The sequence below is a fragment of the Eptesicus fuscus genome, chromosome 2 (assembly GCF_027574615.1).
Source record: "Eptesicus fuscus isolate TK198812 chromosome 2, DD_ASM_mEF_20220401, whole genome shotgun sequence".
Lineage (NCBI taxonomy): Eukaryota > Metazoa > Chordata > Mammalia > Chiroptera > Vespertilionidae > Eptesicus > Eptesicus fuscus.
The window spans coordinates 42,580,430-42,603,214 of record NC_072474.1 but is presented as its reverse complement, the minus strand read 5'-3'; the positions used below and the strand labels follow the sequence as shown (position 1 = coordinate 42,603,214).

The window sequence follows — 22,785 nt, the reverse complement described above, 5'->3', positions numbered from 1 at the left end:
ACCCATCTTTCCCGTAGCTTGGCCATCTACACCTACACATTTAACACATTGCGTTTACGTCATCGTCATCCTCCAGGCTCTGGGAAGAGGAAAGGGTCTTTTTGACTGCAAATCCCGATCTGGATAAAGAGTAGTAGCCCGGTCTTTTGGCTACATGGCGTGGGGCGGAACCCCCCCCCCCCCCTTCCAGCTCAGGGTGGAGCTGCTGGGGTGGAGGCTGTGTCACATCAGGGGCCTATTGTCCCCGCAAGATTTATACACTCAATATACAAACGAACGACTTAAGGAAGTCCAGCAGCCAATCAGAGCGCAAGAATGCACAGCCAGCATCTTTGTTTTCAGGAGCTGCCACAGCCAGACCGGACCCAAAGGAGGGGTGCTACGGCCATTAGAGACCAAACTTGCAGACTGCGCGCCCCACCTCGTCCGTCCGCCGACCTCTTCTGCAGCGCAGCTGGCGCGTCCCCTTTTAGGAGGTGGGAGAAAGCAAGGGCCCGGCCAATCCCGGCGCGCTCCGCCGCTCCTCCCTCCCCCGGCTCCCGGTTAAGGCCGCGGCTCCCAGCGGGCGTCAGCGAGAGCGCTCTCCTTGGGACTGCAGGGTGAACACGAAGGCCGCCCGTGCACTGGCCATGGCCACCGCCGCGCCGCCACAGGCCCCCGAGGGCTTACCCTGGCCTCTGAGTCTCCTGCCCGCGCCTCGGGGGCTGCTGAGGCTGGACCCCACCGGCGGCGCGCTGCTGCTGCTCGGCCTGACCGCGCTGCTCGGGTGGAGCTGGGTGAGGCGGTGCCGGCCACCGGGCATCCCTCCCGGGCCCACGCCCTGGCCGGTGGTGGGCAACTTCGGTTTCGTGCTGGTGCCGCCCTTCCTCCGCGGGAAGACCTGGTTAAATTTAGGGATGAATATCCCAAACATGGACCCCTACATGCCGGCCTCGCAGGTGCTGCTGACCAATCTGGCCCGAGTCTATGGCAACATCTATAGCTTCTTCGTGGGCCCCTTCCTGGTGGTCGTCCTCAATGACTTCCACAGCGTGCGCGAGGCGCTGGTGCAGCAGGCCGAGGCCTTCAGCGACCGTCCTCGGATGCCGCTAGTCTCCCAAGTGACCAAGGAGAAGGGTGAGCTGGGCTCGGGAGCCTCGGGTGTCCGGGGAGTTGTGAACCCGCGAGGCTGCGGACCTGTGCCCCCTCCAGCCGCACGCACCCCGCCAGGGCACTGCTGCACCCCAGTGGGGGGGGGGGGTGGTGGTGGTGGTGGTGGCGGCGGTGCCTCCCTTTTCCAGATGCCATTCAACTGTAGCTGATGGATTACTCGTTCATATTTCAAGATCAGGAGGAAGGGTAATGGGAGGGAAGGGGGTGACAATCAAGTGTGAAGCCTGGCTGCATCTCTGCAGGGGTATTCTCTCCTTCCCAGAACCAAGCCTCACTCCCTGGAGGAAACCTGGATCCTTTTCACCTTCCGAGTTTTGCGTGCAAGAGTTTAAGATATTTATTTTCCCATAAAATAGTCCAGAAAACACTTTAGGAGCCTATTGGCAAACTTAATACACTGAGTTTGTAGCCACTGTGATTCCTGCCTCCTGGAGTCTAACTTGGGCAATTTTTCTGGGTTAGGAAACGAAACACATTGTTTCAATAAAATATCACATTTACTTTTCCTCTAACCCCACCCATCCACCTATTTATTTATTTATTTCCCTGCTTATTTATTGCCCTTCATCAGTCTTCCCCGCCTTTGTCCTATTGGCTAACAGGCCCCAGGCTTTTTTTTTCTGAGTCACTCCTTTGCAGATATTAAATGTCTGCCTCAGGGAGGCTTTTTTTTTTTTTCCCTCACTGCTTCTCCAAAAATTAAGCTCCGTTATTAGAACAATTTCATTATACAAGTATTTTTCCTTCACTGCAATTACCAAAACTGAGGCTACATAATTTTGTAACCTGGGGCCAGGATGTGGGTCTTCACCACTAGACTGACATCCAGGAGGACAGGGTAATTCCTATGTGCCTGGCACATAGTAAATCTCAGTAAGTATTAAGTGAACTGCTACTTACTGTCTCTGGAATGTGGCATAAAGAGACCCAGGCTTTTTAGAATCTGAGTAAGCCAGAGTTTTGCATCAGGATTCTAAATGAATAGTAGTAATCCTATATAATCCTATGTAATAAAAGGCTAATATGCAAATCGACTGAACAGCAGAACAACCAGTCTCTATGATGTGCACTGACGCTCAATGCAGGAGCTGCCTCCCCCAGGGCTCCCAGACTGCGAGAGGGCGCAGGCCGTGCTGAGGGCACCCCCCCCCCCCGCCAAGTGCATGAATTTCATGCACTGGGACTCTAGTGATCTAGTGATGATCATAAAATTCTAAACATCTCACTGAAAAACTGAAGTCACAGTTCATACCTCACCCTCTCCATGCCTTACACAGGCTACTGCTTCTACCTGGAAATCTCTCCCAATCTCATGGCTGCCTGCTTTTCGTTTTTTTAGATTGTGATGAAATACACATAAAATTTGCCTACTCAATAATTTTAAATCTTACAGTTCATTGACATTAGGTTATTTACATTGTTGTAAAAACCATCATCTCCAAAACTCCCTTTGGCTTGCCAAACTGAAGTCTTGTGAGCATTAAACAAATATTAACCCCAGTTCTCTTTTTCCAGTCCCTGGCAACCACCTTTTTTTTTTTTCCTCTATGAATTTAGTAATCATACAGTATTTGTCCTTCTGTGACTGACATATTTCACTTAGCATAATGTCTTAAGGTTCATCTATGTTGTAGCATGTGTGAGAACGGCCTTCCTTTTTAAGACTAATATTTCATTGTATGTATGTATTACATTTTGTTTATCCATTCATCCCCTGACAGTTGGGTGCTTCCTCCTTTTGGCTTCTGTGGAAAAAATGCTGCTATGAACATGGTACAAATATCTGTTAAGGAAAAACCCAAACAAAACTGGTAAAAGATGTTGGCCAAGGTTAATTTTTCTTTCTATGTACTACAGTTCCAATAAATCAAAGCATAAAAGCCCAATAACCCAATATGAATAGTTAAGAAGATGATAAATCTTCATATAAAGTTAAAAGATGATGATTTAACCTTGGTTAGTGCAAATAAAATCCATAGTTGAGATTTCATTTTCTAGCAGTCAGATTTTCAAGTATATTTGATACCAGTTATTAAAGGGATGGGGAAACAGTCACTTATATGTCCAGAGTAATATAATCTTGAAAGAGGGCAATCTAGTTTTTATTTTTTTTCCTCCAGAGAAACAGACGAATTCACCACACACACACACACACACACACACACACACACACACTGAGTGGCCAGATTATTATGATCTCTGAGCACATAATAATCTGGCCACCATTATTGTATAACCTATATAATAAAAGGCTAATATGCAAATTGTCCCCTCGACCAGGAGTTCGACCAGCAGGCAGGTTGGCCAACCGCCCATGTCCCCTTCCCCTGGCCAGGCTGGCTGGACCCCACCCATGCACGAATTCATGCACCAGGCCTCTAATACACACACACACACACACACACACACACACACACTGAGTGGCCAGCTTATTATGCTTTCAGAGATCATAATAATCTGGCCACTCAGTGTGTGTTTGTGTGTGTGTGTGTTGTGTGTGTATGTGTATATATATATATATATGTATACACACATACAAACACACGCAGAGATTTATTTCATGTAATCAGCTTACATGCTTGTCGAGGCTGGTGTTGATATAAGAAGGTTCAAGCCTGTAGAAAATTATTATGAAAGTTTATTAGAGTTTATTTGAGCCAACTGATGACATTCCAGGAAACAAGATTTCAAAATGCTCTCAAGAGAGCAATCTAGTTTTTATTTTTTAATTTTATTTTTTTTCCTTCAGAAAAACTAATTTATTACATATATATGTGTATATATATATATATATATATATATATATATATACATACATACACAGACACACATAGAGATTTATTTCATGTAATCTGCTTACATGCTTGGTGTTGATGTAAGAAGGTTCAAACCTGTAGAAATTTGAAAGTTATTAGAGTTTATTTGCGACAACTGACGACATGCCAGGAAGTGGTATTTCAAAATGCTCTTAAGAGGGCAATCTAATTTTGTTTATTCTTGTTTTTAAATATATTTTTATTTATTTTGTATTTTTTAAAATAATCTTTATTGTTCATATTATTATAATTGTTTCTCCTTCCCCCCCCCATATCTCCCCTCCTCCCAGTTCCCACCCTTCCCTCTGCCCTTACCTCTCCCCGTCGCTATCCTTATCCGTAGGTGTATGATATTGTCCAGTCTCTTCCCGTAACCCCCACACAGACACCCCTTTCCCCTGAGAATTATCAATCCACTCCCATTCTATGCCCCTGATTCTATTATGTTCATCAGTCTATTCTGTTCCTCAGATTTTTAATTCACTTGACTCTTAGATTCACTTGTTGATACGTATGTATTTGTTGTTCATAATTTTTATCTTTACTTTTTTCTTCTTTTTCCTCCTTTTAAATAATACCTTTCAGCATTTCATGTAATACTGATTTGGTGGTGATGAATTCCTTTAGCTTTTTCTTATCTGTGAAGCTCTTTATCTGCCCTTCAATTCTGAATGATAACTTTGCTGGGTAGAGTAGTCTTGGTTGTAGGTTCTTGCTATTCATCACTTTGTATATTTCTTGCCATTCCCATCTGGCCTGAATAGTTTCTGTTGAGAAATCAGCTGATAATCGTATGGGTGTTCCCTTGTAAGTAACTAACTGTTTTTCTCTTGCTGCTTGTAAGATTCTCTCTTTGTCTTTTGCCCTTGACATTTTAATTATGATGTGTCTTGGTGTGGTCCTCTTTGGATTCCTTTTGTTTGGGGTTCTGTGTGCCTCCTGGACTTGTAAGTCTATTTCTTTCACCAGGTGGGGGAAGTTTTCGTTCATTATTTCTTCAAATAGGTTTTCAGCGTCTTGCTCTCTCTCTTCTTCTGGCACCCCAAAAATTCGGATGCTGGTCCGCTTGAAGTTGTCCCAGAGGCTTCTTACACTATTTTCTACTTTCTGAATTCTCTTCTCTTCTCTTCTTGCTTTTCTGGAGGCATGTCCTTTGCCTTTTTATATTCCAAACCTTTGACTTGATTCTTGCGTTTCTCTAGTCTGCTGTTGGGTCTCTGTATAATATTTTTTTATTTCAGTCAGTGTATGTTTAATTTCTAGTTGGACTTTTTCATATCCTCGAGGGTCTCATTAAGTTTATCGGCTTTTTCCATGAAATTCTTGAAAAACCTTATAACCGTGGTTTTTTTTTTTTCTTTTAAATATATTTTACTGATTTTTTACAGAGAGGAAGAGATAAGGATAGAGAGTTAGAAACATCGATGAGAGAGAAACATCGATCAGCTGCCTCTTGCACACCCCCTACTGGGGATGTGCCCGCAACCAAGGTACATGCCCTTGACTGGAATCGAACCTGGGACCCTTGAGTCCGCAGGCCGACGCTCTATCCACTGAGCCAAACCGGTTTCGGCCATAACCGTGGTTTTGAATTCTATGTCCAGTCGTTTGTTCTCCTCCATTTCTTTTGTTTGGGATCTGTTTCCTTGCCTCATTTTCATTTTTGCTGCTTCCCTGAGTTGGTAGGGTAGCTTTGTGTCCTATTGGTTCAATGGGTCAGCCTCCCAGTTACCTGAGGTGGACGCTCTTGGTGCACCCCTTTTTAGACTGTGTGTACAGCCTTGTTGTAGTTAAGTCTTGATTGTTGTTGGTGTCTCTGGGAGGAATTGACCTCCAGGCCAATTGGCTGTGAGGGCCTGCTGTGTCTATAAAGGAAGAATTGCTGTGCTGGAGACACGTTTATGGGCCGGGATTTGTTGCAGTAGGGCTTTGGCGCTCACTGAGTCTACCTCTTGAATGTGTCCCTTATGCAAGTGGTGGAAATCTGGTGTCGTCTCACACCGACCACTAGATGCCCTCGTTTCTGGATCTCCAATGGGGTGCAGGTCAGCTACTGTCTGAGGCCACTCAGCAGGAGTTACAGCAAAAACTGCAGTTTTCTCCTCTTTGCTTGAATGGTTTTGGAGCAGTTTGACTGGAGCTGCAGTTTATTTGGTTAAGCTGCCACAGGGAAGGCCATTTATATGCAAAAGCTGTTGTTTGGAGCCTGGGCGGGTTTGTAGAATGTGCAGGGCGGGTCTCAGGGCATCACTAGGCTAGGGCGTGGCAAACAGCAGTGGCTGCTAGTCTGCCTTTTCTGCCTTTCCACTTTTCCAAGTCCCTGCGTCCCGTGCTCCAGCGCAGTAAACACTGATTGCTGGGCGCACCTCTGCAAAAACGTCACTCTCACTTTCCAACCCGATGGCCGAGAGTCCAGCTTCTCCCCGTAGGCGTCTGGGTCCCCCGTGTGTCCCCAGAAACTGGATTTCAGAGTGATTGGGAGCTTATCTCCCTTCAGGTTGGAAAAAAAGCTGCGCGTCCCGTCGCCCGCCACCAGCCCAATTCACGCGCCTCCGTACCTCAGCCCTTCCGCGTTTGTTCTTTCTTTTTCCTTCTTAGTTGTAAATCTACCATTCAGCTAGCTTTCCTGTGGTTCTGGGTGGTAGACGCTTTGTCTTTTAGTTGTATTTTTGAAATTGTTGTGCGCGGCGGCAGTTTAGTTGTTTAACTTCGTCACCATCTTGGTTCCTTCTTTTAATATATTTTTATTGATTTCAGGGAGGAAGAGAGAGGGAGAGAGGTAGAAACATCTATGATGAGAGAGAATCACTGATCCGCTTTCTCCTGCACGCCCCCTACTGGGGATTGAACCGAGACCTCCTGGTTCAACCACAGAGCCACACCAGTCAGGTGGCAATCTGGTTTTAAACTTAAAAATGCACATACTCTATGCAATTTCAATGCAATCAAAAGAATATTTTGTGACATGAAAATTAAGTAAAATTCCAATTTTAATGTTTACTGGAATACAATCATAATCATTTACCAACCATTTGTCTGTGACTGCTTTTGCACTATAATTGCAGAGTATTTCTCTCAGAGACTATATGGCCCATAAACCTAAAATATCATTTAGTCTTCTTCAGGAATTTTGCCTGACCCCTGCACTATGTATAATAAAAATTTCTGCAATGACAGAAATATTCTCTATGCTGCCCACTAGCTAAATGTAGACAGTAAGATTGAGAAAGTGAGTGCATCTTATGGCTATTAGACAGCAGACAGTGTAGCTCTAGAAAACAAGAGGCTAATTTTAAACTAAACATATACTTTTACATGTATGGAGCAATACATCCATGAATTTTTTTTGTATCCTGCCTTTGTCACTCTTTAGCTGCGTGAACTTAAACAGTAGAAAATAGGCAAATACCAAAATTTCATTGAAAGACATTGAATAAATTTTGTACCATCCATGTAATGGCCTTATTGGAAGATATCCAAGAAAGCAGGTAAAATAAGAACAATGGATAATCTTTTAAAAAAAAATAACACATTGTTTAGTGTACCACTATGTAACCAATGGCCTTAAAACTTAGTTCAGACAAGTATTAAATGCTGTGGTTGGTTGGGCTCAGCTTGTGCTTTTGTCCCACATGACTTGGACTGGGGCCACAGCCACCTGGGGCTTTTCTCTGCCTGGCAGTTGGCGCTGGTGTCACCTGGGAGCTCTGCTGGGGCTGTTGTGAAGCACTTGGTTCTTTTAATGTGGTCTTTTCATATGGGTTGGGGTTCTCACAGCATGGCAGCTGGGTTTCAAGTGGATGGAAGCAGGTACTAAAAGTCACTTCTGCAGTCTATAGGTTAAAAGCTCTTCCAGATGCAGGTAGAGGAGAGAGAGAGTCCACTGTCCATGAGAAGAGTGGACAGGAGATAAGAATTTGTGGCCATCTTTAATTCACAAGCACTCACACATGCTTATATATTTATAGAAAATCCTTATTGTACACAATAAATGGTTGGTAGTGTTTGCCTTTATATAAGGGAATAGAGTTTGGGGGAAACTTCCCTCTTTGCTTGTGTCCTTTGAATTTTACCATATGTGTTACCAATTGAAAAACTCCCTTTTTAAGCCTTCTTTCACCAATGGCACTGCAAAAACCACCATTGTTTAACAGTTTTTCATTTTTAAATAGCTTAAAGTATAGAAATGAGCTGGTGCAGGATATCAAATCTGTTAAAAAAAAAAGAATAACTAAATGGTGGACTGCCTAGAGATTCTGAGACCGCAGGAAAATGCTCAAAATCTCTGGGTTTGGATTTAGAACTGGGTTCAGATCCTGCCTTTGTCACTCTTTAGCTGCGTGAACTTAGGCAAGCTTCTTAAATTTTTATGTAAACCAGGAATAATGGTATTTCACCCTCAAAATTATAATTATAATGCATTATCAGCCACTTCCTGATTGTGTGGTGTCAAAATATATGCTCTCAATCAATATGTCTCCTCTGCTCAAAACTGCAAAAGGTCTTTATTATCAGCTCAAATCCAGACTATCCTGGTGATTAGTCTTACAGCTGCACCAAACTTGTCACAGAGCTTCCGGAGTCGCAGCAGACATTCTTGTTTCGTAGCCTCATTCTGTACCATCCCTGGAGCATACCACACCCATTCCCAAGTAACCAAATGTGAATAGAGTGCTTGGTGCATCTCCGTGCACAGCCAAACCCCTTGTCCAGTCTCCTTCATCAGACCAGGATCATCGGCCTAGTGATTTCTCTTAACCATCTTTGCTTCCCCACCCTTGTACAGTATCTTTCATGAAATGGGCATTTGATGACTGAAATTGTGTTTCCAATGTGTCTTTTTGCTGATGAGCCCCTAAGAAGATCCTCAATAAATAATTACTCAGTTGAAAAAATATATATTTGTTCAAGTCCCTGCTTTTAATTCTTTGGGTATATACCCAAAAGTGGAATTGCCTGATCAGAGTTTAAATCTGTTTAATTTTTTGAGTAGGTGCCATAATGGCTTTCCATAGTGGTTGCACCATTTTACATTCCCATCAGCAGTGACAGGTTCAAGTTCTCCACATCCTCACCAACACTTACTTTGTTTTTCCATACCTGCTTAAATGTCACCTCTTTGAGAAACTGGTCCCTGAGATACTTCTCCACTCCCAGGGAGAGGTGCTCTATCCTTTTCTCTATGATGGTAGGTATCCCTGTTTCATTCTAACCCCACCCCACCCCCTACCAGTCACTTGACCTCTTGTCAGTTCCTACTGCATTTATGTGTTCTACATCCACCCACTGCTTTCCATCTTCATTGGTAGCATCCTCCCCCAAACTTCCATCATTTCTCCTCTGATACTCAGAAGCCTCATAACTAGCCTGCTTGCTTCTGCATCAGTCTTTTATCTCTGTATCAGCCAAAGGGATTTCTTTTTAAAAATCATGTATTTAACCATGTCACTTCCTAGCTGAAACCAGTTGCCTCCAGCTCCATACTTGACCTACTGTGTCCTGAAGAATCTGGCTCCTGCCTACCTTTCTGATTTTATCTCTTCCCACTCTCCTTTTATTTGTACATTTCAACCTGCTCTAAGCACACCAAGCCGATTCCTGCCAAGGTTGTGACTGCCTCAGGACACTGGGTTTGCCTTGGGCCCAGAATAACTTTTCACTTGACTGACTCCTTGTCATCTCTCAGGCCAAATGTTGCCTTTTAGTCCTATTTTAGACACTTTCCAGTACCACAACTTATTTTATCACATGCTTAGTTCATTTGATAAACACTTTGAGAGTATTTAGCCTATCACCAAGTCTGTCTACTACTGGAATGTAAGCTCTGTGAGGGCAAAGATTTTGTTCATCTTGGTAACCAGTGTCCCCACTAATTGGCACAGAGGAGGTAATCAAGAAATTAATGAATGCATGCATACAAGCATTTGTTGATGGACTTATCACATCATATTTTTTGTGTTGCATGTCTGTCGTTTCTTCTAGATTTTTAAAGGTAGGAATTAGATTTTCTTCTTTGAGGTCCTTTTTGGTGGATATATAGTTTGGTCAAGAATTTATAATGAGTCAGTTTCTAAGTATTAGTTGGACCACAGATTATTATGAGATCCCTCTTTATTTCAGAAGCACTGCGAGCCTGGGGAAACTTGGCGCTTCAGCATCTCAACTAAAGAATGCATTCCTCTAAGACAGGGTGGGGAACATCCGGTCAGAGGGCTGTGTAAGGCCCCGGAAATCATTTGATCTGACCTTGCCCAGGCATTAGGGGTGAGTTAAAGGTTTGGCCAAATGTAGTAGGCTAATGTTTAAGTTGATAATTTTATATGGCCTGTGAAAGATGCTATAAATATCCACATGGCCCTTGGCAGAAAAAAGGTTCCCCACCCCTGCTATAAGAGACAGGATGTGTTAGGCAGTGCTGCGCTTATTCCGGTGGATGTGAAAGAATTGAGAAAAATTTCTGTAGCTGGTGAAGGTGATTGACTAAAAAGTAGAGGAAGAACCACATGTCACAAAGAAAATGCTTGTGGACTTAACTTGGAATAGAGAACAGGTCATCTGGATAGGAAAATTTAGACAGTTGAGGAATTTTTTTTACTGGAACTTTTTCAAGGGTGTAGAATTAAAGGAGAGAATGTGAGTTTATTTCAAGATGCTTATCAAAGAATGAAAGAGCAGATGAGTTCTGAGTAGACTTCACAGGTCAAGAAATGGACAGCATGACCAACATGAAGAAGCGAGGCCACTAAAGCTAAAAGGCTGAGCGGCTCAGCTGAGCAAGACTTGAGGAGTGCCCAAGCCAACTTTGGCTATAGGTTCCCAATGGCAAAATTGTAATATGTGAAACTGTTCAGATACAACATGTGCATACTTTTAGGGGAAAGAAATGATATTATGAATTAGGGGCCAGTAACATTATTAAATATTTATCACAAGATATTTAAAAATAATTTTGCTGCTAAAGACTAGCAGACAGGGAATGTTTCATAAACTGTGATATGCATAGAGAGGCTGGAAATAGTTAACAGATTGCCAAAACAATCTAGAATTTGGGAAGGTTACTTACTATATTTGAGTTTTTCAAAATATCATACTGAGATTGGTGCTCTTTTTAAGCCCAAAACACTACAATAAGCTAGATAGGCTATTAGATGTACTACATCAGCTCTACCCATCACACTCATTAATTCATATGATTTTTTTCCTGAGTAGGAATAGAAAATAAAATTACAAACTCAGAAACAAGGCTACCAAAGAAGTGATTTACTCTAAGTGTGGCCCATTTCTTCTAAAAGGTTTTTGCACCCTATTTTTATTATAAAATACTAGAGGCCCGGTGCACGAAATTCGTGCATGGAGGGGGCTTGTCCCTCAGCCCAGACTGTACCCTCTCCAATATGGGACCCCTCAAGGGATGTCTGACTGCCCGTTTAGGCCCGATCCCACCAGGATCGGGCCTAAACGGGCAGTCGGACATCCCTCTCACAATCCAGGACTGCTGGCTCCCAACTGCTTGCCTGCCTGCCTTCCTGATTGCCCCTAACCGCTTCTGCCTGCCAGCCTGATCACCCCCTAACCACTCTGCTGCCAGCCTGTTTGACCCCAACTTCCCTCCTCTGCCAGCCTGGTCACCCCTAACTGCCCTCTCCTGCAGGGTTGATCACCTCCAACTGCCCTTCCTTGCAGGCTTTGTCCCTCTCAACTGCCCTCCCTTGCAGGCCGGGTACCTCCCAACTGCCCTCTCCTGCTGGCCATCTTGTGGTGGCCATCTTGTGTCCACATGGGGCAGGATCTTTGACCACATGGGGGCAGCTATATTATGTGTTGCAGTGATGATCAATCTGCATATTACTCTTTTATTAGATAGGATAGAGGCCTGATACAGGGGTGGGGGCCAGCTGGTTTGCCCTGAAGGGTGTCCCAGATCAGGTGGGAGTTCCCTTGGGGCATGGGGCGGCCTGAGCAAGGGGCCTGTGGTGGTTTGTAGGACAGCCACGCCCCTGGCGACCCAAGCAGAGGCCCTGGTATCTGGAATTTATTTTCCTTCTACAATTGAAACTTTGTAGCCTGGAGCGGAGCCAAGCCTGGGGCTCCCTCCGAGGCCTGCAGCCATTTGTGTTGGGGTTATAATTGAAACTTTGTTGCCTTAAGCGGGTGGGCCCGGCCAGGGTTTGCGGAAAGCTTTGCTTCCCCTGTTGCCGGCGGCAACCCTGGCCTGTTCTCTCAAGCTCCATTCTGCCGCCATTTGTTTGAATTTGTTTACCTTCTATAATTGAAACTTTGTAGCTTGAGTGGAGGCTTAGGCCTGGCAAGGGCAGGCGGAAAGTTTGGCTTCCTCTGTTACCTAGGAAACCTTGCTCTCTGTGGCTATAGCCATCTTGGTTTGGGTTAATTTGCATGCTCGCTCTGATTGGATGGTGGGCGTGGCTTGTGGGCATGTCGGAGGTATGGTCAATTTGCATATTTGTCTATTATTAGGTAGGCTTTCAAATGCAAGATTCGGATAGCAATATAAACTCATTTATCCACCACTCAGATTTGCTTCAGATTCATAAACAGTACATAACTTTATTTCGTATATATGTTTAAAACTTACATATCATATATTTAAAGTATCATTTTCCTTCTAGCTTTTGTTATTTATTTATTTCCCTGTTGATAGAAATTAGATCATTTCTAATTGTGAAACATTGCTAGAGACTTGGAGCAAGAGTAGGCAAATGCCAAAGCCATACAAATGGAAGGCAAAGAAAATTATGAAGAAGTTTAAAAGTACGGGATAGATTGTCAGCATTGGCTACTTTGAAGGGGAAGAAGACGCAAAATGAAGTTCAGAACTGAAGATAGAAATGAAAGTTCATCTGGGGAATTTGAAAACGAGTGAGAAAAACAAGATAACTTGAATCTTATAGTAAATGCAGTAGAATAGTTATTTAAAATAGTTACATAAGAGAGCATGAATTCCTACTAAGAGGAACACCTCTATGACCCTGTGGACTTCTATAATAAGTGGATAGTAGATAAGTGGATAAAAAAGCTGTGGTACATTTACACAATGGAATACTTCTCAGCTGTAAAAAAGAAGATCTTATCCTTAGGCCAGCATAGATGAACCTGGAGGGCATTATGCTAAGTGAAATAAGCCAGTCAGAGATAAGTACCATATGATTTCACTCACATATGGAATCTAATGAACTAACAAGCAAAGTAGTGACAGACTCATAGACAGAGAGCAGGCTGACACCTGTCGGGAGGAGGGCTGGATAGGAAGGTGGTGGAGGGATTGAGCAAAAACAAAAACAAAAACAAAAAAAAGAGAAAGTACTCATGGACATGGACAGTTAGTATGTTGATTGCTACAGGGAGGTGGAGGAAGGTACAGAGGAGATACTAAATGGCGATGGATGGAAACTAAACTTGGGTGGTGAACACACAATACAGTGTACAGATGTGTTGTGGAATTGTGCACCTCAAGTCTGTATAATTTTGTTAATCAGTGTCACCCCAATAAATTCAATAAAAAGGGGAAAATTTTTTAAAATATGTTCTCCTGCAAAGTTAAGTGTTGTACAGTATTCCTTTGTGAGGATGTATTATAGCCAGTTTAGCCTGACCCTTATTTGGTTTGAGGTGGATTTTTGTTTCAACCATCTAGAATCTATTCCTTTGACAAGAGTACCCCCTTTATCTGAGGAACTCTGTCCCCACCATTCTTTTGTAGACATTAACTGTGGCTGGGCCAAGTGATGACTTATCTTTATAAGAACTCTCTTCCCTGGTCACAATGACTAGCTGAGGGATAGACCCCTGATCAAAGGTGGATTCATCAGAATAGCTCAGTTCTTTGTAACACTGGTTACTTGGTGGGCTGGGCACAGAACTCAAGAATTCATAACTAGAGACCTATCCTCACATGGTTTTAGGGTAAGAATTTATACTTGTGGCATAGTTTGGAAACCTCAAGCCACAAAATGAACTTAAGGTGTCCCAAATTGGTTTCACTATGGCATACTTGAAGCATTTAAATCCTTCCCCAGCATTTTTGAGGTTGGACCTGGAGAATAGAGGGCTTTTCTCTCTGGTGGTGAAAATGGGAGAATAGACATATTAAGATAGCTAATATTCTTTTAAAAGCTGGTCTGCAGTAGGAAAGAAGTCAGTCAGAAGGAAGTGAAATCTGGGTGCAGTAAAAAAAAGTTCTGGGACATTTTTGTTTCATGAGGTGGTGACACTCGGCCCTTCCTGTTTTTTGGTTCCACATCCTAATTGACCTTTTTGCTAAACTAGCTTGAGGGTATGTTGTTGTTGTTTTTTGTCATTCCCAACCAATAGATTCATGACCAGCATTGCTTTTCAGGGCTAATAATGGAGATGATAGGATGTGCCAGATCTCTTCCAAATACTTCTAAGACCCTAAGCCATTCTGGCTCCACATCATGAGTACTTTGTAAAGTTTGGAACCCTGAGGCCATAATTCTGTCAATGTCTCTCATCTCTGGCATTCTTGGGCACTGTCACTGTGGTCACTTCTGTCTTGCACTTCATTCCTGTTAGCTCATCATCAAAAACTCTTCCTGAAATACCTCTTTGACACTGCTAAAGTTATTTATTTTTCTAAGCAGTGCCTTCATGCACATCCTCATTAACAAATGAAGTATCAGCTCAGATGACCTTTCTTCTGAGAAGCACTGCCTTCTCTTATCTGATATGGTGTTCATTACAACCTCGATATACCTCAAATATACAACATTCAGTACAAGATGCAACTTCAATACAATCCAACATATAACAGTGTATTAGGATTGTTGGTTTACCCAGTTCCTCACAGCACTGTAAGCATCTTAAGAACAGGGACTGTATCTTCTAAATCTTTGTCCTCTTAGTATCAAGCATGCAGGGCCTCATTTATTTAGGAGGTTCTAAATAAATATGGGAAAACTGATAGAAAAAGGGCATTTTGCTGGACAAAGTATTTCTGAAATACAGGTGTGTAATTTAAAAGATGATGAGTAGATGATACAGACTGAGGACCTAACAAAGGAAGAATAAAATTCCTTGAGTAAAAGAACAAAGCAGACATCTCATATTTAATATCTTACATGATGAGATGATAGATAGGATTAGTATCAAATCCTGAAGTGAAGTGAGAGACCATATTTTTCCAAGAAAAGGAAAGGAGGCCCAACAATAATTAGTAAATGCTGACTGCAGCAAAAGACGTGGCCCTGGTTAAAGACAGGAAGAGTGACTAAGCTGTTTGTCTAGGAAGTAGTTTATGGAACTTTATTAAACAAAGGCAATGTTCTGTTTGGGGGAATAATTGAAACATTTCCATTCCATCCTTGTCTTGACAATCACATACCAAACCAGAGGGACTTTTAACAGAAGCTTATACTCTACCTATGATGAAATGTATTTACAGTCCTGCACCACAACGTCTGAAGACAAAAAGTGGACACAGGATTAGCAAATGAGTTCATAGAGTGAAGGATGACAACCTTTATGTGTCTACAGAGGAGAGTACTGTGAGACAGTTTACTCTGTAGAACTTCCAAAAGGCTCAGGAATTGGAGGTACAGGGGTGAAACAGTGGGCTAAAAAGAGCGATTGCTTGAAATGCTTATAAGGTGTAATTGTTAGGCCAGTTCCTTATCACCACCCCACCCCTGTAGAAAACAGAAAACACATGTTCTGGAGAACATTGGGTTTTACTGAAACTTTAGTTATTAACCTAAAATTTCAATTTCATAGGATTTTCACAAAGGACCTAAATAGATACTTCACCAAAGTGGACATACAGATGGTCAGTAACACAAAATATTATTTGCACTTTTTTTCAACCATGTAAAAATGTAAAAGCTAGTCTTTGCTCTCTTGCAATACAAAAAGAAGTAGCAGGCTGGATCTGGCCTTTGGTCTGTAGTTTACTGACTATTAAACTAGACATTAATAAGCTTTTTAAAAACTGGAGGGTGATCACTCACCCTGTTTCCTCTCAACTCAAAAGAAGGCAAGAAAGGAAGGGGGGAAAGAGAATAGACATAGTAGGACAAGTAGAGAGTGCAAAATAATGTTAGAAATAGTACTTAAATGTAAATGGACTAAGTTTACAGGCTAAATAATGGCCAGAAAGTATTTTTTTTCATCCAAATATATGTTGTTTAAGAGTTATACCCTCTCCCCAAAAAAGAAACATACTCCAAACATAAGAGTTCATTCAGGTTCAAAGTAAAAGAAAGGACAAGATTATACTAAGAAAATACCTGAAAAAGGAAAGCTGGTGTATACCTTGTCAGACTTAATTATTAAGAAGAAGGAAGGCAGCGGACCAACATGGGGGCAGGTAGGACCTGAGTGAGGGTGCAAGTGTGTGTGGGAGAGCATATCCAGGGAGAGATGGTATGGGTATGAGTGTGGAGAGAGAGAAGGTGTGGGTGTGAGTGTGGAGGGAGAGAAGGTGTGGGTGTGAGTGTGGAGGGAGAGAAGGTGTGGGTGTGAGTGTGGAGGGAGAGAAGGTGTGGGTGTGAGTGTGGAGGGAGAGAAGGTGTGGGTGTGGGTGTGGAGGGAGAGATGGTGTGGGTGTGAGTGTGGAGGGAGAGAAGGTGTGGGTGTGAGTGTGGAGGGAGAGATGGTGTGGGTGTGAGTGTGGAGTGAGAGAAGGTGTGGGTGTGGGTGTGGAGGGAGAGATGGTGGGGGTGTGAGTGTGGAGGGAGAGAAGGTGTGGGTGTGAGTGTGGAGGGAGAGAAGGTGTGGGTGTGTGTGTGGAGGGAGAGATGGTGTGGGTGTGAGTGTGGAGTGAGAGAAGGTGTGGGTGTGGGTGTGGAGGGAGAGATGGTGGGGGTGTGAGTGTGGAGGGAGAGAAGGTGTGGGTGTGAGTGTGGAGGGAGAGATGGTGGGGGTGTGGGTGTGGAGGGAGAGATGGTGTGGGTGTGAGTGTGGAGGGAGAGATGGTGTGGGTGTGAGTGTGGAGGGAGAGATGGTGTGGGTGTGAGTGTGGAGGGAGAGAAGGTGGGGGTGTGGGTGTGGAGGGAGAGATGGTGTGGGTGTGAGTGTGGAGGGAGAGAAGGTGTGGGTGTGAGTGTGGAGGGAGAGATGGTGTGGGTGTGAGTGTGGAGGGAGAGATGGTGTGGGTGTGAGTGTGGAGTGAGAGAAGGTGTGGGTGTGGGTGTGGAGGGAGAGAAGGTGTGGGTGTGAGTGTGGAGGGAGAGATGGTGGGGGTGTGAGTGTGGAGGGAGAGAAGGTGTGGGTGTGAGTGTGGAGGGAGAGAAGGTGTGGGTGTGGGTGTGGAGGGCATCTTTCAGTCAGCATGGGACCTCTGGGCGGTTTGGGTGCTCCTGGTGGAGGAGCTGCTAGGCCTCATGCAGACTGGTTGGGCGCTTTTCTCCCATTGAGAGTGGAGTGCTTGACATTTTGGATGATCTTCAGGGTTCTCCTTGGAAGGAGCCTTGGGGAACGGCCGAGGCCCAGCACCCCAATGCCAGTCAGGCATGCAGGGCCCCAGTGCTGAGACCAGACACCCCCAGCACGGGGCCTGATGCCATGACCTGGCGAGCCTGAACCAGTGCCCTGGACAACTGCCCTGCCACGTTGACAGGGCATGCCTGGCCACGTTGACAGGGCATGCCTGGCCTGCCTGCCCTGTCACCTTGACTTAGCGCACCTGGCCCTGCCATTGCGACACATCACCGCATCCCCCACCCCAAGACAGTTGGGTCTGCCATCGCAACCTGGCTGCCTGACAGGTGCCCTGGACTACATCAAAATAAAAAACTGCACAGCCACAGAAACCATCAACAAAATGAAAAGGGAGCCCACAGTATGGGAGAATATGTTTAGCAATGATACATCTGATAAGGGGTTCATTTTCAAAAAATACAAGGAACTCATACAACTTTACAAAAGGAAGTAAAATAATCCAATTAAAAAATGGGCAAAGGACCTAAATAGACATTTCTCCAAATTAGACATACAGATAGTTAAGAGAGATGAAAAAATGCTCAAAGTCACTAATCATCAGAGAGATGCAAATTAAAACAACAATGAGGTATCACCTCATACCTGTCAGAATGGCTATCATGAACAAATCAACAAATGACAAGTGCTGGTGAGGATGTGGAGAAAAGGGAACCCTAGTACACTATTGGAGGGAATGAAGATTCGTGCAGCCATTATGGAAAACAGTATGAAGTTTCCTCAAAAAATTAAAAATGGAACTCCTATTTGACCCAGTGACCCCATTCTAGGAATATATTCTAAGAAACCCAGAATATATGCACCCCTATGTTCATAGCAGTGCAATTTATAATAGCTAAGATCTGGAAATAGACCAAGTACCCATCAGTAGATGAGTGGATAGAAAAACTGTGGTACATTTATATCATGGAATACTATGCAGCTGTAAAAAAGGATATCTTACCCTTTGAGACAGCATGGAGGTACCTGTCTCATTATGCTAAGTGAAATAAGCCAGTCAGAGAAGGACATGTATCACGTGATCTCACTGATACGGAATCTAATGAACAAAATAAACTGTTGAACAAAATAGATCCCAGAGACACAGAAGCATGGGGCAGACTGTCAAATCTCAGAGGGAAGGTGGGGTGGATGGGTGGGTGGGAAGAGATTAACCAGGGAACTTATATGCATATATGCATAGCCCATGGACACAGACAATAATTTGGTGGAGATATGGGGGAGGGGGAGTGGACCCCTCCAAAGAGGGAAATGGGAATATCTATAATACTTTCAACAATAAAGATAAAGGAAGAAAAAAAACAAAGAATAAGGAATGCATTGCTGTTTTTTTTTAAATATATATTTTTATTGATTTCAGAGAGGAAGGAAGAGGGGGAGAGAGAGAAACACCAATGATGGGGGAGAATCATTGATCTGCTGCCTCCTGCATACCCCACACTGGGGGATCAAGCCTGCAACCCTGGCATGTGCCCTGACTATGACCTCCTGGTTCATAGGTTGATGCACAACCACTGAGGAATTAAATCATGACCTCCTGGTTCATAGGTTGATGTACAACCACTGAGCCATGCTGGCCGGGTTTAACAAGATATAATAATTCTAAGTTTGAAGGTACCTAGAAATATTGTCTAGTATATAGTGTATGTACCTAACAACATATACAGACACAGAGATATAGATATAAATATTTACTAGCTATGATATATGTAACAAAAAATTATAGAACAGCAAAAAGAAATTGACAAACACACCATTATAGTAGGATATTTTAACATACGTATTTGAGTAGCTAAGAAATCAGATAAAAATTTGCTAAGTATACAGAAGATTTGCAGTTATCAAGCCTTCTCTTTTGGACATATAGAGAACCCTATCCCCAACAATAGCTTGAACACAAATTCCTCTTAACTATTTGGAAGTTTTATTAAAATTGACCACTTACCAGGCTAAAAAGCAAATTCATCATTGTCAAAAATCAGTATGAGACAAACTGAGCTAGGTGGTAAAAGAGAATAATAATAAAAAAAATTAAACTTAAACTGTAATGAAAATATATGCCATGCATACAGTTCTTATGAAATACAGCTAACATGGTACCCAGAGGCCAAATGCAGAGCCTTAACTCACTTTTAAGGATAAAGGTCTGAAATGTAATGAGTTAGAAGACCAACTTTTTATATCCAAAAAAGAACAAAAGAATAAACTCAAAGCAAAAGAGAGAAACATGTCATAATTTTAGACAAATTCTTTCAAAGAGGGAGAACACACCCTGGCTCATTTTAGGAGGCCAGTATATCCAGACAAGTACATTATAAAAAATAAATTTTATAGGTATATTTCATTTATGAATATGAATTAAAAATTAGAAAAGCAAGTCCAACTTGTATACATATATGTATAACCCATGGACACAAACAATAGGGTGCTGAAGGCTGGGGCTGGGGGACAGGGACTGAAGGGGGGTCAATGAAAAAAGGGGACATATGTAATACTTCCAACAATAAAGAATTATTTTTTTAAAAATAAGAAAACCAAGTCTAACAATGTTTTGAAAAAAGCATAAAACATCATAACTGAAGTTGGATTTATTCTTGGACTGCAAGCAAGTCCAATGATCAAAAAGAAGTCAGTGTTCAAATTAATCTATAAATTAAATCCAATCAAAATCCCAAAGGCACTTTAATAAAAATAGAACTTGACCAGATGATTAAGTTTTATAATCGAGTAAAGAGCCAAGGATAATGAAAAACAATTTTCAAAAAGACCAAAGTGGTGGTGGGGGAGAGGGGAACTTCTCCATTAGATACTAGGTTAACTATAAAATTTCTATATACTTTATTATAAGGCACCAGTAGTTATTTTTACTGTTTTATATCCCAGTTCCTGGCACATAATAGGCATTCAGAACTATCTGTTAAGCGAATGAAGCATGCCTTTGAAGGTAGCAGAAATAAAGTAGATTAAAAGTGGGAAAGGAAGAGAACTGGCTGAAACAATAAAACACACGATGGGAGGTAGGAGGATGAAAAAGATGACAGGAAGCAAGGAATATCTGAGAGCAATTCTGTTGGCTCTGGTGGTGGAAGATGTGTAACCTAAGTCAACTAAGATATAGTTGTGGATGACCTTGAATTCAGATGTTTTTAAATTAGGGAAGTTGCCAACAATAGACATTTTAGATTACCTGCCAGTTACTTGATTTCAAACTATGATGGCCAGTGTTCTAATACAGTTGTGCTATTGATTTATTCAGCTCACATTTAACAAGCTCCCCCTTTGTACCCAGCACTATACCAAAAGCTGGGCTTTTAATGGTGAGCACAATCAGATATCATCCCTGCCCTCATCTGCAGTCTGCTACCATGCTAATGCTTCTGTTCAGAATGTTTAGAAAAGGGTGTATCCAGCGTGAAATATTTTCAAAGCCTGGATTCACTCTTATGAAAATAAGATCTTAAAATTTACACTAACTCTAGAAATTGAAATTCACTGCTTTTCATTTTACCAGGAGTTAGAATCTATAATGATAAGCTGTATACCAAATTTTTTTTCCTAATCAAACTGCATATGATTTTTGTTATTAGAAGCATATACTATCTTGATAACTACCTTTTGCAAATCATTTGTCTTGGCTGGTAATCTTTATATGTATATGAACTTTGCACAAGTGACTTGAGAAATACAGAATACATTCCTGGTATGTCCTGTTGAGTATTACCAAGTATTGCTATCTCTCAACGTCTTTTCTCGTGTGTCCTTTTGCAGGGGTTGTATTCGCACGTTATGGTCCAGTCTGGAGACAACAGAGGAAGTTCTCTCATTCAACTCTTCGTCATTTTGGCTTAGGAAAGCTTAGCTTGGAGCCCAAGATTATTAAGGAGTTCAAATATGTGAAGGAGGAAATGCAAAAACATGGAGGAGACCCCTTCAATCCTTTCCCCATTGTCCACAATGCTGTCTCTAACATCATTTGCCTCATGTGCTTTGGCCGGCGCTTTGATTACACCAATAGTGAGTTTATGAAAATGCTTACTTTCATGTCACGAGGGTTAGAAATCTGTCTGAACGGCCAGCTCCAACTGGTCAACATATGTTCCTGGCTTTATTACCTTCCCTTCGGACCATTTAAGGAATTCAGACAAATTGAAAATGATATTCTCGGTTTCCTTAGAAGAATGATCAAAGAACATCGAGAATCTCTGGACGCTGAGAACCCTCGGGACTTCATAGACATGTACCTTCTCCATGTGGATGAAGAGAAGAAAAACAATAGCAATAGTAGTTTTAATGAAGATTACTTACTTTATATCATCAGTGATCTCTTCATTGCTGGGACTGATACCACGACTAACTCTTTGCTTTGGTGCCTTCTGTATATGTCACTGAACCCTGACATACAAGGTAATTAATAGGTGTTTCCTTTATTCATGGCAAAGTTAAGTTATATAAATTAGGATCAGCAACTTTGGTGATCCTGTGGCTCCTAGCACTAAGCAATGAAGAGGTATTATTGAAACTCCATGTTTCTAAACTCCATGTTTCATACTTGCTTGCCCCTGCTTTAAATCTCTACAAGTCTGATTCTGTGTGGAAACTGTGACTAAGAAAGAACTTGAGAGGAATAACAATTTAGAGCTGATGGGAATCATAATGATCATCCAAACCCATTCATCTTGTTTTTAAAATGGAGAACAGAGGTCCAGAGAAGTTATGTGACTTTCACAAGCTCACACAGCTAGTTCCACTACATCAATACCAATAGGCAGTGAATGCCAAGCAGTTCATAGTGGAAGAACACAGGGGGAGATAGTGTATTCGTTTCTGTTGTTCCTATAATGAATAACTATATACTTAGTAACTTAAAACAACACGAGTTTGTTATCTCCTAGTTCTGCACATTAGAAATCTGACACATGTCTCACTGGGATAAAATCAAGAGATTGACAGGGCTGCATTCCTTCTTAGAGGCTCTAGAGGAGAATCCATTTCTAGGTTCCTTGGCTCATGGCCCTCTTTCTCCATCTTCAAAGCCAGAAATATTGCATATCTCTGACCACTCACCTGTAGTCCCATTTCCTCTGACTCTAAATTCAACTGGGAAAAGTTCTCCAATTAAAAACCCAGGTAATTAGATTGGGCATTCTCAGAAAATCCAGGATAATCTCCCCACTACGAAGTCCTTAGTTTAATCACATCTGCATTCTCTTTTGCCAGGTAAGGCAGAATGTTCACAAGTTTCAGCGGATTAGCTTGTGGACATCTTTGAGGGGTCTTTTTTTTTTTTTGCCTACTACAGATGGGATTGTGCCTACCTGCATTGGTTAATCTATTGCTGAGTAACACA

At 42.4% G+C, this 22,785-nt stretch overlaps 1 protein-coding gene across 1 annotated transcript in view; it reads left to right on the top strand.

Annotated features, from left to right (window-relative positions):
- Window positions 1-553: 553 nt before the first annotated feature.
- The window catches only part of LOC103293873 (cytochrome P450 2U1), a 30,993-nt gene continuing 8,761 nt past the window's right edge, over window positions 554-22,785 (top strand). The window contains exons 1-2 of the mRNA XM_008150258.3: window positions 554-1,116; window positions 21,207-21,842. Coding sequence (XP_008148480.2) covers window positions 630-1,116; window positions 21,207-21,842 — 1,123 coding nt within the window. The 5' untranslated portion in view covers window positions 554-629. The remainder of the gene's footprint in view (window positions 1,117-21,206; window positions 21,843-22,785) is intronic.